Source organism: Pogona vitticeps, chromosome 2 (assembly GCF_051106095.1).
Source record: "Pogona vitticeps strain Pit_001003342236 chromosome 2, PviZW2.1, whole genome shotgun sequence".
NCBI classification, from domain to species: domain Eukaryota; kingdom Metazoa; phylum Chordata; class Lepidosauria; order Squamata; family Agamidae; genus Pogona; species Pogona vitticeps.
Window position 1 is genome coordinate 87,241,147 of NC_135784.1, and position 17,320 is coordinate 87,258,466.

The following is a 17,320-nucleotide window of genomic DNA, read 5'->3' on the forward strand; positions in this document are numbered from 1 at the left end:
TGTAAAAACTAGAAAGTAACAATTTAATCAGTTAAAAAAAAGACAGCCAAGATCACACATTATTTGCTTGTTTGTACACATGCATTTGTCTCTTGCTAAATTCTGGAGATTGTGTCCTTGCTTTGTCCAAGGACAGCGGAGTCAGCCGAGCCTCCTGCCCTCTCCCTGTACTGTAGTCTCCAGAGTGAAAGGCAATGGGATGCCCGTGTCTGAAATGAGAAGAGACTCAGCAAAGGCACCTAATTACCTTCACATCATCATTCTGATGATGGTACCTTGAGTGACCTAAAAGAGGCTTAGGTACTCTTAGGCTTAGGTGATGTAGTGGATAAAGTGACAGATTAGGACTCAGGAGGCCTCAGCCATGGACATTCACTGGGTGGGTGGAACTGCTAAAGCCACTCCTTAATTATCTCTCCTTGAAACAGCTACGAGGGTGGCTATAAGTTGGTTCTGACTTGACGGGACAGAACAGCAAGAACAGAAGAGGCTTACAGACAGGTAGACCTCTAGTCAGACCGGCACGGATATACAGGTCTTGCATACATGTAATTCTAAGATGTGATTTACACAGGCATGCTTCCAGAGGCAGCCCAAGACACTTTGTTGTCTGACACAAAAGAAAAAAAAAGGCATCTCTTCCCTAATCCCTATAACACAAATTGCCCCAAATAGGGGTTAGTCTCATTTCAGGGCTTGTGATGGAGCAGCCTCCTCCACCACGCCTGGGGCACCCAGGCTGGCTCAGAGGAGCAATACAGATTGTATGGCATACATAGCTCTGTCCTTTAACAGAGACGAAGAAATGGGAAGTTCAGGAGCAGCAGCTGGGAGACGGCCACTGTTGCTGTGCAGCATCTGCCCCTTGAGGCTGTTGACTTACTCTGCCAAAAAGTTGGGCTGGCCCTGCGGGTTCCATCACTGAGCAACTAAATCAAGTCATGACTTCCAACTCCCAAACTACACATCCAACAGACAGAAAATCTTCCTGTCCCACCAAGTGCTTTTCAGAAGAATGTTCTGTCAGCCTTGCAGCATATAGCCCTCAGGCAGCATGTAAGGCTGACCCTAGAAGACAGGACAAAGGATTTATAGAGAGTCTGGAGCCTTCCTGCCGATGCCTCTGACGTTCAGTCTCTGTTAATCATGAAAACAGGAGATGATTCTTCTGTTCGCCCAGTGTGTTAACTATCAAGCCTTCCTTTGCCAAGTCTGTCTGCTGACACACAGTTAGTTGATAGTTTGTTTTGGTTTCCAGTGCATATTAAGTCTATGCAGAAAGTTAAGTATATTTGGTCACTGTTGTTCTCTTTATTTCCAATCATCTATGCTTTCCTTTTCCGCCACACTCACATTACAAATCAGTCAGAAGAAGGGCCAATATTTAGGACAAAAGCAGGATGGCAGTGTGCAAAAACTCTTTGCTGCCTCCCAAAAGCATGGTGGTTCCCAGCCCCACATGCCACAAACTCATGAACAGGTCTCCTCTTGCCTGAGCAGGAACGGAGTCTGCAGACAAGAAGAGAATCATTCAGGAGTGTGTGCATGGAGGCCCTGAGGGGACAGCAGTTCTGAGGTCCAGGATGCGCAGATGTGATGTCTGCTGAATGAGTTGTCACTCCTGCAGTGCAGGCTCTCAGGATTGCTACTGAGGTCAAGGGGGGGGGGAAGTCAATGCTTTTCTGGGAACAGCAACAAGAATGCCCTACCATAAAAGTGATAACAGAGGGGTACAGAGGGGTACAGAGCTTGTGTGTGTGTGTGTGTGTGTGGGGGGGGGACTCTGCCAATAGCAGGGTAACTTCCCTCAGCATCAAAAGCTGAACTACGGCCACTACAATAAATATGAAGATTGTCAGAGCCGGAAGGAGGCATTTCTAAGGAGGCATATAAATGGAATTTTCTGACGTCTCCCTTCAGTCCACAGAAATCTGGATGTAGGTGGCTTTTTGCTGGCTGCTAAGAGCAGAGGGAGAAGAGCAATTGTAGAACTGTATAGAGTTGGCAGAGGCCCTGTGGGCCATCTAGTCTACCTAGTGCGAGGCGCCACAGCTAGAGAACGCCTAATAGATGGTCATCCAACCTCTGTTTAAAAACGTCCAGTGCAAGAGTCCACCACATTCTGAGGTAACCTGGCCTACAGTTGAACAGTTTTACTGTGTATGTGTGTATATGTGTACATGTTTGTACATGCATAAACCCACGGAAGGACTACACGTAAGACGTGGCCTTTTACTGACAACCAGCAAGCCAGTCACTCACCTTATCACGGATCTGCTGCCGGACCTTTTCCCGCTCTGCCTCCATGCGGGCATGCTTTGCTTTGCGTTCTTCCTCTTGCTGGCGCAGGGCTTCTTGTCTCTCTTCTTCCTTCTTCTGGGCATCAGGGTCTTTCTCCTCTTCCCCGCCCAGCATTTTGCCCATGTCCTTGGTGGCCCCTGCGTGCAACATGAGAAAAATCATGCCATCAGACAATACTGGGAATCTTCTGCTCAGCTTGGAGCTTTCCAACTCTTCTTGATTTTCCCTGCATCTCATCAGACTGGGCTGTGGGCTTCTGGTACAAACAAAGCACCATTTCCCACCTCTGGAGAGTGGTGGTGGAAACATCATTGGCATGGCCCACTTAGGAATCTGAACTTTCTGCCTGACTACAAATGAGAATGTGAGGATTCATTATTTCAGAAGTAGAGTGGCTCCCTTTGCCATGCTGAGATCAGACAGGAAAACCACACAAGGGTTTCATAGCTGCATGAGTGCTGGAGGATCTCAGGTGGAAATTCCATGTCATGCACCTCTCCCACTCGATCTTAGTCACTCCAATATTCAAGGCGAGGTGTAGGATTCAGATGTGTAACATGTACCCATTTTGTTCTATTCGTGCCCCTACAACCCTGTTCTTGAGTACTGATAGGGAACCTCATTTAGGCAATGGAATTAATTTAAAGACATTCTTGGAAGCCATACTGCAGTAGTGGGTAGGGCCAAGGGAGAAAGGCTGTGATAAAAACGATGTTGTTGTTAGTCCCAAATAGAGTGGATCCACTGAATCAACTGGTAAAATAAATTCTAGCATAAACTAGCATAAATCCTACTAGTTCAGTTGGTCTCCTCTAGTTGGGAACAGCAAGTGGATTCAAGTCAAAGCTCTTGCCACCAGTAATTAAGCATCAGGGGTTGCATTTCAGTTTTTAAGAACTGGGGTGGGGGGAGAGAGTAAAAACCCTGGGAAACCACCAAATCTTGTTATCCTGAGAAGGGTGTATGGCATCTAAGAAAGCCCAGAGGGTGGAATCTGGCCACAGAGCAGAATGTTTCCTATCGGGGATGTGCATGGTAGTAATTTTTGTATGTCTTTTGTTTCAGGTTCTTTCATTTACTTTTGTTTTCATATTTTTTGTGTACCAGTCCATTCATTTTGCACAAAAGGGATGAGCTTTTTTTAGGTCATCTGTTTCAGGTTTCCCATTTATGTTTTCTGACATTCCAAAAGTTTCCCCAAACCCTTAAAAACGAATACAAAAACACACACACACACCCCAAAATGAGGTAAGGCAACAATCAATCTACTCCAAAAGGAGGTAACAGTACATGAGAAAGGGGGAAAAACAGCATTAAATTTATGCAAAAGAACCTGACCCATCCAATCAAGCAATTAAAAAAGCAGTAAAGCAGCCAAGAATTAGAGTTCAGTGCCACCCACCTAGCACAGCAGATACCCTTTGAGCCTGGGCAGCATAAGAGAAAAACGGCAAGGAAGCAGCCAACCAGCCAGGTCCTGACTGCCTGGCACACAGAGACACCCATACACTAAAGCAACATCAAGAACAACAAGAAAGAAATGCCCACACGCCCCACTGGCACACTAGCATAGTCACAAAATCAAATATCCTGGCCTATACACCCCCACAAAAGCAAACACAACAGTCCATGAAACTCCCACCAAAATACACGATTTTATCACAATTAATACACAATAAATTAACCAACTGGGGACGTGGTGGCACTGCGGGTTAAACCGCAGAAGCCTCTGGGCTGCAAGGTCAGAAAAAACCAGCAGTCGTAAGATCAAATCTACGTGACGGAGTTAGCCCCCGTCGCTCCTGCCAACCTAGCAGTTCGAAAGCATGTAAAAATGTGAGTAGATAAATAGGTACCACCACGGTGGGAAGGTAATAGCATTCCGTGTCTAGTTGCGCTGGCCACATGACCACAGAAACTCTGGCTCTATGGCTTGGAAATGGAGATGAGCACTGCCCTTTAGAGTTGGACACGACTGGACTAAATGTCAAGGGGAACCTTTACCTTTAACCTAAATTAACCAAATAACAAATTTAAAAGATCAATCACTCACACAGAGAAAGCATGGCTCCACAGGGAAAAAGGTTGGGAGGAACATTTCCTACACACAGCCCCCCTCTCCCTAAAACCAAGAAAAGTGAGTAAGCAAGCAAAATATAATCAGAGCTCTCTTAACAAGCAAAACTACTAGAATATGGGGAGGGCTCTGTCCCTTCTAGCATCTGATGCCTTCTCTTTTCTCCTTTGAGTCATGCATACAACTATAGGCAGGCAAGAACAAAAACAATCCAAAGAAAGGGGAGGGGGAAAAACAACAACCCAAAGAGGAGAAAAATCCCCCAAAGAAATCAGTTGGGGGGAAAAAAATCCAAAAAACAATTTCAAGGAGACATGCTGGCAAAGGCAGGCTGACTACCACTAGCAAAAATAATTCAAAAAAGTAGGAGAAAATTCCCTCCAAAATGGAGACAGGCAGGCAGCCAAGCAGAGGCAGAAATCCATGTTAGAGAACACTAAGAGTTTAGCACATAATAATCCCATCCACGAGGAATGGCTGAACCAAACAGAGCATTCTCACTGGCTTGCAGGCCCTTCTACAGATTCAAAACTCCTACTCCCCCCTCAGATGTTCTGATTGGCTGGTGATAGTCCTAGGGCCAACAGTATTGGATGAAATCTTTCTTGGGCAATTTGTCAGGTAAAGGGTGAATGAAAGGTTACAAAAAAGATGGGAAAATGAAAGAAATACACAAAAATCCCCATAACTTTTGCATACTCCATTTCATAAACACACATCATTTGTATTTAAGAGGCTCCCTTTTGGCAGTCAACTAAAGAACACAAATTACACAAAATGTTCCTCTTTTGTGTCTTGAGCTTTTGTTAAATACAAAGGGCCCACCTCTATCGCACCCTGCCATAGACTGAATTTACTGCACCACAATGAAGGGCTTTTGCCCATCTGCTTTACTTAAAGTTTAACTCTGGATGAGTCCTAAGAGATGCAATCTGGAGAAGCAGAGGAGGAGTTCTAACTATTTGCAGAGTGCAGAAGACTAGATCTGGGAAAGAGAGGAGAACCTCTGATGATGCCGTTGAGCTAAAGACTCCTCCTACAGCTAGGGACCACCATAGGCCAGAACATGGTGCACAAGCCAGCAGGCCTGCACAGAACCCCCTCTGAGGATGAAGCTGCAGACCCACTTGAGGTTTAAGACGGGTCTTTTCCTCCTTCTGGGACTTTTCAATTCTGTTGGATCAGGCACTTTCAGGATATGGCCCAGCACCTTTGAGCTCAAACAGCTTTCCTCAGAAAGAATGGAGCACAAGACATATACCTGGTTGCAGAACTGCTTGGGACCAAAGTATTCATGGAGCTTCAGGTATCCCTTATAAAACATGTTGTTGTTTAGTCGTTAAGTCGTGTCTGACTCTTCATGACCCCATGGACCAGAGCACGCCAGGCCCTCCTGTCTTCCACTGCCTCCCGGAATTTGTTATAACACATATCAGGGTTTAAAAAAGAACAATAGCAACAATGGTTGAGCTGAGGGGGGAGCTGCTGTTTATTGGGACTGCAGTGGGAGGAAGGAAGAGTTTTAACCCTACCCTCCCCAGCTGAAGATTTTATTCTCTGTCATGATATCCTACTATTAGCCTTGGGATGGTGATGGGAAAAGATCAGGGAGTGCACAAACAGCAGCATGGTGGTGGTGGTAGAATTCATTCAGTTTGTGGTTATAAAGGGTAGAGTTAATTCTCTGCTCTTGTTGCCTGAGGCAACAATGACATTTCCTTCAGGTGCGTTATTAAATTTTTGAACAATTTTGGTGTGCTTCCAAGTGCTCCATTTAATATCACTTGTCCTTTGGCTTTTAAACTCATTACTTGCTCCAAGAGGTACATTGCAGTCTCTCTGGCCATGCTACCTGATGCCACATTGAACTATCCATGGTGCTGACCACCTGTAGCCTCTTCTGGACACTTGTTCTCCTCAACTGGGACATCCTCCAGCTCAGAAGAGGGCATTAATATGCTACAACATTACTGGTGACCCACACCTCTCAGATGATCTAGCCAGCATGGCAAGGGCCAGGCATCTTGGGACTTGTAGTCCAATAATACCTGGACAGCGCAAATAGGAACGACTGCCCTGAATTCTATTCATTACAAAAAAGAGGTCATATTACTTGTCAGTGGCTGCAACCTGACTGGCACTGTATCTCAGGATTTTGAAGTCTTTCTTCTCTACCATCTCTATGTTTAAGCGGAGGCAGCAGGAGATGGGGAAAAGACAAAGGATTAAGAAAAGACCAGCAATCTTCTGGGAGTTCTCATTGTGCAGGTTGAGAGAAAGGGGAGGAAATGATGGAGTGAAGGATGTCATGTCTTGGACCAGGCAAAGTAATCCACAGCATCATAAAATAGCTGAAACCTACCCAGTCATCTCAGGATGAGACATTTGGGAGCTCCAAGCAAGAGCCCCAGGACCAAAACTCTCCTTGGTTGTCAGAGGAAAAATTCAGTTACTTTGGGACAGTGACCCAGAAGGCACTTTGAATGGTGGAAACCAGTGAGATTCAGGATAAATTGGATGGCAAAAGTGGTAGAAAATCTGCAGCGAGCAGATTCCAACAGAATGGCAATGCTGACCATGGCATGCTGGAAGCTGTAGTCTGCAAAAAGGAACTTTCTCAAGCAATGCTGTTTGCTTGAGAAACCAGTCCCCTGTCGAGACCACTGCCAATGCCCAATGCCGGGCAGGAAAGCAGGCTATTTTTCGATATCTGGGCAGATTTAGCAAGAATGATGTCATCCCAGGAACTGGGAATTTCCCTCTCTACTTTTTGCTTTTTCCTGTTTTGAATAATGTCAGATCTAAGACCTGGGCAGTATTTAAAGCTGGTGTGGGCAAAATGCAGCTTTTTTCTCTTTCTTTTTCATTTTTGAAAAAGAATCTTGAGATTCAGTAGCTGGATCTAGGCGCAGAAGTCAAATACCAGTTTTGTAATTCTTTAGGAGTAAAGATTTCTAAACCTAGGATTTTGTTTTTTGAGTACCGGAACTGAAGGGAGTTCACATGTGCCTTCCAAGTATTCCTAGTTTTAAAAATTTTCAGCAGTAATATCTGGAGAAGACAGCAGGAATTTGATTTGGTTTTCACACTGTAAATTAAATAGGTGAAAACTGATGAGTGATCAACTGTAAATCATCCAAAGATCTATCAGCAAATCAAGAACGATCTTCTTTCTCTGACATAAGGCATATGTCTAATAGCAGTAGCAGTTAAGAGGCAGTAACTCCTAAAAGGTGGGCTTTCAGAAGTTAATGCGGGGATCATCCCCCTTCGCTTTCGTTCTGAGAACGTTCATGGTCGGAACGGTCGTTTGCACATTGCCCCAGCAGAACTCTAGAGGGAGCTCACACTCAACTAACCTGTATTAAGGGCCCTCTCAATCAGTGGAAAAATCCAAAATTGTATTTCCTTGTACTGCTCCGTACCCCACACAAAATTGTAAAATAATGGAAGGTGGGAATAGAGTGCTACACAAGCAATGTCTGAGTGGACCAGGGAAAGACAGCCTTGCTGGAGGGATGGTGACTGTTGTATCCATTAGACCAGGGGTGTCAAACTCAAATTCATCGGGGGCCGCATCAGCAGTTTGGTCCCCATCAAAGGGCCGGTTGTATCTGTACTGATGGCCTTGCAAGGACCCCATCCGGAGAGATACAGGAAGAGAATGTGTGTGTGTGTGTGTGTGTGTGTGTGTGTGTGTGTGTGTGTGTGTGTGTGTGTGTGTGTGTGTGTGTGTGTGTGTGTGTGTGTGTGTGTGTGTGTGTGTGTGTGTGTGTGTGTGTGTGTGAGAAGGAAGAGAAAGTGCCGGGGTCTCTCTCTCTGTGTGTGTGTGTGAGAGAGAGATACAGGAAGGAAGAGAACGTGTGTGTGTGTGTGTGTGTGTGTGTGTGTGTGTGTGTGTGTGTGTGTATGTGTGTGAAGGAAGAGAAAGTGCCGGGTTCTGTGTGTGTGTGAGAGAAAGAGAGAGAGACAGAGAGAGACAGAGAGAGTTACAGGAAGGAAGAGAACGTGTATGTGTGTGTGAAGGAAGGTAAAGTGCCGGGGTCTGTGTGTGTGTGTGTGTGTGTGTGTGTGTGTGTGTGTGTGTGTGAGAGAGAGAGAGAGAGAGAGAGAGAGAGAGAGAGATTCCCATCCCACTTCCCTTCAACCTCCCTGCGGGGGCGGAAAAGCTGCTGCCAAGGAATGTCGCCCGCTGGCCCCTCACAGAAATCAGGCCTTTTTCGAGCAAGAGAGAGAACGGAACGTCCGGGAAGGGAAGGGAAGCGAGCAACCAGCCAGCCCTCCCGCCCTCCCTCCCTTCTCTCCGGCTGGGTCGAACGGCCACCTCCGACGTTACCCAACCGGGCCGGCGCATCGCTCCGCGTTCCCTCTTCTCTCCCTCTCCTCAGGGCCGCGCTGGCCGCTGCCTCCTGCGTCCCCCCAGCATCGCCTCCCTCCGCCTCGGAGCCCGGCCAGGAACTCCTACTGCTCCCCTTCCCTTCCCCTCAGGGGTGACAGAGGCGGCGCGGAGCCCCCTCCTCGCGCGGCCTTGGGAACGGCTCTCGCCTCAGGCTGAGAGCGAGCGAGGAACAGGCACGGGAGGGAGGGAGGGGGAGCGGGGGGCGGAGGGAGAGGAAAGGAGTGACAGCGCCACAGCCAATCGGAAGGAGGACGTAGCCTTGTTAACTTGAGCCATTTTTTCAATGAATTTACTCCGTGCAGGCACGGAGTAAATTCATTGCAAAAAAAAAGGGGGGGAGGCTGCAAGGCTGGCGGCGGCTCCACGGGCCATCAGACGATGTCTGGCGGGCCGGATCTGGCCCGCGGGCCTTGCTTTTGACACCTGTGCATTAGACAAACTGATTTTGGATGTCATAAAAGGGGGGCAAATTTTACTGGACTTGTCATTTTACTGCCAGGAACGGGGGGGGGGGGCAGAGGGAAGATACATGTGGGATTTTATTCCTCATGCCAAAATATATTGGCTGTGTCTGGGTTCCATGTGTTTTGATGTAGGTAAGGTGTGCTATTTGTTGTTTTGTCTCAGGCAGCAACATGTATTGGGATGGCCCTGGTTTTGGCAAGTACCATGGTGGGGTATTTATATTTATTTTTTTATTTATTAAAAATATTTTTATCCCACCTTTCTCCTTAAAAAGAACCCAAGGCGGCTCCCATCATTAGAAAGTCAATATGTATACATGTGTGTCCATTTGCGTTGCTTTTTAAAAGGGAGCAGTGCACTGCTCTACTACAGAAACAGAATAAAGGTCAGGAGTTATACTAAAAGAAGGGAAAAGAACATTCAGTTTTAAGGAACTGGTACAGCACAGAAAGGCACCTTGTCTAAGGTTTCTCCCCACCCATCTTAAATGAAGCGAAACTGATTTAGATCCGGGGTGTAAATTCAATGTGATGAGGCATAAATCATTTTGGTCTACCAGGTTTTTTTCTCCAAAAGCTAATTTTAAAGTTGTCTAGTATGCAAACCCCTGAAGCTAGCAGTCTGTCTAAAATTCAGCAGGGTCATTTCCCTCTTCAGGATCGAATTTTGTACACATCAGTGCAGAAGCAAAAAGTTACAGGTGTTTTGGTTTTCCAGTTCATTGATTTTGACCCAGGGAACTAAAATCATATGGGGCACAAATTGTTCTGGACTGAAAAGATTATATTTGAACTGAATCAGTGGACCAGGGAACAGTGCCCTCTCCTTTAAAATGGCAGGTCACTTTTTGCAGAGCTGGTGTGGCCCACACTCGAAAGACATAAAATTGGATCCCTGAGCCCATGTCAGATTGTTCTGTCACTTCAGCAGCTACAGTGCACACAGTGGTTTAAACTGGCAAAGGATGCGCTAGGGATTTTCCCAGTAAGGAAAAAACAAAAACACCAGTTGCATACTGAAAAACAGTATCCCCAGTCTGCTCCTCAAGTCTGTTGTCTTTGTAAGGGCAGGGTCAGCTCTATAAGACACTTCCAGGGCAGGTTAAAGATGCCAACGGATTTACAATCTCTTCTAAGTCTCTTCTGAAAGAGGCAATCCAATTTCATGGGAATCATAGGACTGTGAACATTCTCCACCATTATAAGGAGCTGTTCTCTTTCCCCCAAGCTTCTCAGCACCTGCGTATTGGTTCCCAGAATCTGGGTTGCTCAGCTAAGAGCCCGAATGCATCATTTCCCTGAACAGTTTGTTAGCAATTCAAGTTACAAACCAGCCTTGGCTCCTTCCTGAGCCTCTCCCCGGGAGACTTCTGGGTTTTTCATCTGCCTGAATGCAATCTCCCTCCTTTTTTGCTTCTGTGACACACCAATATTTTGTCCAAACCAGCAACCAAGACCTTTTGCTTGGCCGGAAACGACAATGTGGCCAGTAGCTGTGCCAAGAAAGCATGATAGGCCAGGGAAAAGAAGTCTGTGCACGCCTCAGCCAGGTCCTCAGTGGACTGGGGGGCAGTGGAGGCTGGTCAATTTGGCCAAATGGGCCACTGCCCCACCCACAAACTCAAGCCATCTCCAGTGAGCCTTGTTCTGTCCATCTCTTTACCACATCCCTGCACCTGTACTCCACCTGCTCAGCTCCCACCCTCCTCGTGTTCAGTGGAAACAGGGAACAGGAAGGGGAGAAATTAAGAAAAATACAACGAGAGAGTAAATCAGCCAGCTGCCCAGATTTGAAACTAGATATAGAAGGAAGCATCAGCAAGCTAGGGACATTTCTAAATTTGGATGCAAAATGTATTTTAATGATATATGTATATCATTTAATGTTTAACTAGATATACAGACCAGCAGCTCCAATTATTATTGTGCATATATGTATTTAATGTTTAATTATATAGAAAGGCAGCCCCAACTGTTCTTATTTAGCTATTACTGAATGTCATTGTGAATAGTTAATAGTCATAGGATAATTTTAGGTCTAGATTGTGAATATTAGTTTTTGAACAGTTATCTCTGGGATAGTTTATACCTATGTCCATATCTTAGTCTAGTTTATAACCTAGATTTTGTATTATTTGTATCTGAGATTCTACATCCCAGATCCCTATATTGTATTGTATTATGTTGAGGTTAATTTACAGACATCGTACTAAAAAAAATTCAGAGCAAAGATTCCAGAGTACAATTTTAAATCATTTCTCTGCATACGGAAGAAAAAAGTAGTAAAGATGACACCAGTAGAATTAGATAATTTACCTCAAAATGAAACTCTGACTGAAACACTTCCCACAATACAGATATTACTGTATATTATCTTCTAATGTAGAACATTTCCCATCTCCCTGCTTAGACAATAAACAGCTAGCTAATTGTTCAGACTTAGAGCTCCTTGGATCACTATGTGCATTGCTGGGGTGGCCAATGAAGAGGTTTCTAGATGAACAATCAGATTTTAAATTTGCTTTTTGAAACTTGTCATCAGTAGTTGCACACTGTCTTGTGAAGCTCAAACTTCTGTACAAAATATGTTGTGCCTGGGAGGTGTTTCTATTATAGGCCAGGGGAAACCTATAGGAAGACATACAGTATTAGTAACAGTTGATGATCTATAGTTTTAAATACTACATCTTAATGGCAACAGAGCCAAGACATTAAAACTTTGTGAATGCTGAGATTTGCCCTGAACAAATGTCATTTTTTCTTATATCAACTTGAACACTCTCAATAAAAGTAGTAAGGCTTCCTAGGTCTGCTAAAAATGAATATAAACATACAGTGGTGCCCCGCTTAATGATTACCCCACTCCACGACGAATTCGCTTAACGATTAGGTTTTTGCGATCGCTTTTGCGATCGCAAAACAATGTTTAGATAGGAAAAAACTGCTTTACGATGATCTGTTCCCTGCTTCGGGAACCGATTTTTCACTTTACAACGATCAAAAGAGCTGATTGCTGGGTTTCCAAAATGGCCACCTGCTGTACAAAATGGCTCCCCGCTGCGTTAGGGACGGATTTTTCACTCTACAGGGAAGCAGAAAATGGCCACCCTATGGAGGATCTTCGCTGGACGAGCAGGTATTTCGCCCATTGGAACGCATTGAATGGTTTTCAGTGCATTTCAATGGGCTTTTTAAATTTCGCTTGATGACAATTTCGTTCTACAGCGATTTCGTTGGAATGGATTAACATTGTCAAGCGAGGCACCACTGTAATAGGGTTAATTACCATGGCCAATAATGTTTGAAGGCGAAAAATAAAAAGATCGAAAACATCAAATGTGCAAAGAGTAGTGAATACAAGATCACTCTTAGCTCAAAGGGGTAAAGTAAGAGATTTAATTTTCCCAGTCTCTTCAAATGTCAGATAAAAGAGTTAAAGTGGCAAGAGCCAAAAACTGAAACAACAATAAAGAAAGGACGACGCGCAAACTAGAAAAAAAAGAACGTAGACAATACAAAGAGACAGTATGAACTTCCTTCCCTGCCTGCAGTATGTGAAGATCTTAATGCACAGGAAGAAACACAAGATTTTGCCAAGCCAATGGAATCTAAATAAGCAATACAACAAGAACATGTACAAACTTCTCAACAGCCTTCTCTCGTTTTAGTGAAAAATCAAGTAATCTTGTGTAATTACCCTAGGCCCAAAGGACTGTGTCAACAGAAAATCCATCTACTTTCAGTTTCGAAGCATGCAGAAATGAGGTACACTGCTGAAGTATCTTCTTTATGATTATCATATTGTTAGAGCAATAATAACAGGTACTGACCATAAACAACAGATACCAAAGCAAAACCTTTACTAACCTTTTAAGGGTTATTGCTATCAGTTTTAATACTTCTATTTCTTTTCTCTATTTTACAAGTTGTAACCCTTCCAGAGTAGTGCTGTGAACACTAATGGGAGCGGGATACAAATTAAATACATACATACAATAATAAAATATTATAAAATATATGAATATAAAATAAATATAAAATATATAAATACAAACAAACATTGAGAGCACCGAGTGCTGTCACCTGAAGATGCCAGCCACAAACTGGCAAAACGTCAGGAAGAACAACCTTCAGAACATGGCCAAAGAGCCCGAAAAACCCACAACAACCATTAGATCCCGGCCGTGAAAGCCTTCACGAATACATTAAGGTAGACTATTGAAACAAACCAATCCTCTTCCTCTCTATTCCAGGGTACATCTTAATCAGGCACTACATAAAAGTAGTATACTATCTAGCAATGGGCACATGAAAGAAAGTATGACCTACCTGCCCAGCAGAAATATTTATTGACTTAGAGGTGGACACAGGACCACATGAATGGGACATTTTTGATTTCACAGGATCATTTTCTTCCAGCTGGACAATGAATAGTGCTGAAAGTCATCAACCAGTCAAATAATTGATTGAGGGATCTTCTCTACATATACAGACCAAATGCTCCATACAAAAAGCAGCTCAGGAGTCCTTGGTTGTAAAAGGTTCTTAGAACAGAGAGAAATCTAAGAAGCAGTGCATCTAGAATTTTGGATGTGATTGTAGTATCTGCTCAAACCCCATCCATAGAAGAAAGACTTGCAACTACTGTATTAATGAACTAAATGTTTTTTGACCATGCCTATAAGATAAAGGAGCTCAAAATGAACAGTATAATACAAAAGAGTTCCTTGTTACTGTACTATTGAGGAAGCAGATACCTTAGTAGCTGCATATGATGACATACCAATAGGAAAGCAGCTCTCAAATATTATCAGTTTGCAAAATCTGCAATATAAATTTTTAAACAAAGATATATAGACCATACAAAATAAATAAGGAACAGGAGAAGAAGCTAGAAGAGGAATACCTTCTTGGTCCAGTACTAGGATTAACAGAAAATTGTGGAACAAAACAATCAGCAGTTAGTTCAAACTCAACAGACAGCAGTCATAATATATTGAGAAACCAATATAGGTGACAGAAATAAAGACCAAGACACTGCAACTAGATTGATGCCATATCCAGGAAATTGTTTATATCCAACTATCAATATTGTCACAAAGCAATCAGAGGATTGTCACACAGAAAGTGAAAGTAATAGTTTAGAGAAGAGCAATAAGGAAAAACAAAGAGATGTACCACCAGAGATGGACAGGAAATAGGGATTAAGGGAGACAGTAGACCACTAATAAATCCTGGTGTTGCCATGATAAAAATACAGGCAACTTTACTGAATCTTTAAAATTATGTCCACTAAATGATTTGCACAGGGACCTCCTTAAACAACCAGCTGCAGCAGAAGAGATCAAAAAATAATAATAGGTAAATAACGGGGAACAGATGGGCTCTCAGCAGAATTCTGTAAAACCTTCAATACTCATTTGATATAACATCTTCCATCTTTATCAAGTGATATACTGTCTAGGGGATCTATGTCAACTGGTTGGTTGCAAACTAGGATTGTGACAGTTTTAAAACCAGGAGGGGGATCATATCCAATTGACTACCTACAGACTTATCTCATTGCTGACTCAGGTCCTTAAGATCTTCATGAAAATTTTGGCAAAAAGAATTAATAATTTTCTTACAATATATATCTCCAAAGAACAATCAGGTTTTATGCCTAGTCACCAACCTGCCAATACAGTTTAGGAGGGCATTTAATGTAATCTACCATTGTCATCTACATATAAAATTACTGCTATTCACACTTGATGCTTTAAAGGCATTTGATTACATTGCTGGCCAAGCTTAATTTCAGAAGTACCTTTGTGTCCCTTATAATCTAGACTAGTATTTATTAATACCAATGGGTATGACCCCATTCCAATCATAATGAACAGAGATAATCCAGACAGCAATCAAGGTAGCAATCTTTTTTGGTATCAAGAGTTCCAGGTGGAAAGTTTTCTTATGCATTAAATACACACCCAGGGACCACCAAGATCACTTAACGCATATGAAGAACTTTGTGTTTTATCTCCTGATACAACTAGAGGATAGGCATCAGAATGAATGGCTATTAGAAAACACACATGGAAAAGAATTAAAAATTATATGGGAAACAGATCTTAATTCTTCTATATTGGATTCTCATTGGGTAACGATTTGGTCAGTGTTCCTTTTAAAATCAGTTTCTGTCCAGTTCCGTAAAAACACATTAAACCTCGTACACTTGTGATATTTAACCCCTCCTAAATTATGTAAATCTAACAACAAACAGCCAGCATATGATGGAGGGGACATGGTTAATATGCCTCATATAGTCATCTATGGTTGAAGTGTCTTCCCGTAATACAATATTGGAAGAGTGTTGTCTCAATTCTAAATGAGACAACTAGTTAGAGACAACAGATTATTGTCTCTTACCAATTTCTACATAATAACAGTCCTCTATTGAGTAAATAATTGATCATAACATTCTTAGCAGCTGCAAGAATGAAATTGTCTCAAAAGTGGAAAAATTTGAATGGTTTGTCCATTGATACTTGGATGAATTGAGTATGGTCAGTTGCCTTCAATGAAAGACTGACATGCAAAAGGAGAGTAGCAAAAGGAATAAAAAAGAAAGACAAATTTATGGAAATCTGCCCACCACTTTTTACAATTACTAATAAAAACTCTACTTTCATGGGACTGCTACAAGACCAACTCATGAATGCCTGCCCACCTGGCTGCTTCTATGTGTGCATGTGTGAAGGGAGACCTATTTTTGCCCCAGCTGTGCCAACCAGTGGTTGCTGTGCCTTTTGCTTTGCCAACTACAAGGGGAATATGCAGTCCTTGGCTGGAGGGCAGTAGGTTTGCTTTGATGAGGTGTGGTTGGATTCTGGTCATCTAAGGGTGGAGAAAATGTAGGAGACGAGTCTAGGTATATGGCTGCATCATCTTATCCAGCCCTTTTGTAAAATATAAACTGCAAACCGAATGCACTGGCATAATTTCCTATTGGCTGTGAAAACTGAAATAAGAAAGCCAAGAACCACATTGGCACAGGACGCATCTCAAAGAGTGCCTGGCAGGGCCCTTTGCTAGATCTAGTTTCCTATTCAGGATCTAGAACAGGGGGCAAAAAAACCAAACCAAATCAACAATGACAAAGCAAGCAAAGATTTCAACACAGGTATGTCCGGATAGTATGTATATATGGGCAGTATTTTTTTAAAAAAGTTTTAACACTCTTGCCATGTTTTTGTGAAACTGCAAGTATGACAACAGTGCCACTACATGTGTGCAGAGCGCCTGTAACCTCTCAATAACTACAATCAAGCCTAGGTGTTTGGAACAAGGGAGAAAGAATCCATATCTGAGAGTGTGACCTTGAGTCACAGCATGTAGGATATTAGAGATTTGGGACACAGAATAACCTGATTCCATGGAACTCAGTGGGATCTACTTCTGAGTAGGGCAGGGCTGTGCTATGAGTGGTGAATTCGAAGCACTTTTAATCTGCTTGCACTGCCTGCTCCAAAAAATGACAACAAACATCCGTATAGTTCAGTCAAGGGCAAATATCCTGCCTGCTTCATTATCTCGCCTTGCTATCACAGGTAATAAATTGAACGGTGTCACTGTGGCCTCTGAGAGGAGCTAGCCCCATCTTCCTTATCTTGCAATCTCCCACCGGCTCCAACCCAAACCATGTTTAAAATCCTTGTGCTTTGCAAAAGTGACACAGAGGTGATGTCACAATCCTTGGCAGAACTGAAACTGTCTTGGGTTAAAAAACTGAATAGCTGGGGATGGGGAGAATATCAAGGATAAAGGGAGAGTCCCATAAGCCGGAATAATCAAGGATCTGATTATGATTGGTCTGTTCAAGATGCAAGGGTGGATAAAGCTTTTCCCCACCAAGCCCTTTTTTGATTTTGTGTTCCTGGAAGTGGAAATCTGGTTTGATGAACCAGGCTCCAAGGGCAGGAATGTTTTCTGGAAGGCAAATAAATCAGCCCAGTGCCTCACAGGATGATAAGTCAGTGAAAGATGGGGATGAGTATTTGGATTACACTTTGGCAGGATGAGATGGCTGACGCCAGGGAA

General features: G+C 43.3%; 1 protein-coding gene across 6 annotated transcripts in view; it reads right to left on the bottom strand.

The window, feature by feature from the left end:
• CPLX2 (complexin 2) overlaps nucleotides 1-17,320 on the bottom strand; it is a 170,188-nt gene that overhangs the window by 7,818 nt on the left and 145,050 nt on the right. For 5 of the 6 annotated variants that reach the window (XM_078385585.1, XM_072989971.2, XM_078385586.1 and 2 more), the window contains one exon: nucleotides 2,263-2,438. In XM_078385585.1, the coding sequence (XP_078241711.1) occupies nucleotides 2,263-2,438 (176 nt within the window). Of the gene's footprint in view, nucleotides 1-2,262; nucleotides 7,842-17,320 lie in introns of those variants that run through there. The other variant, XM_020791180.3, reaches the window with a different exon arrangement.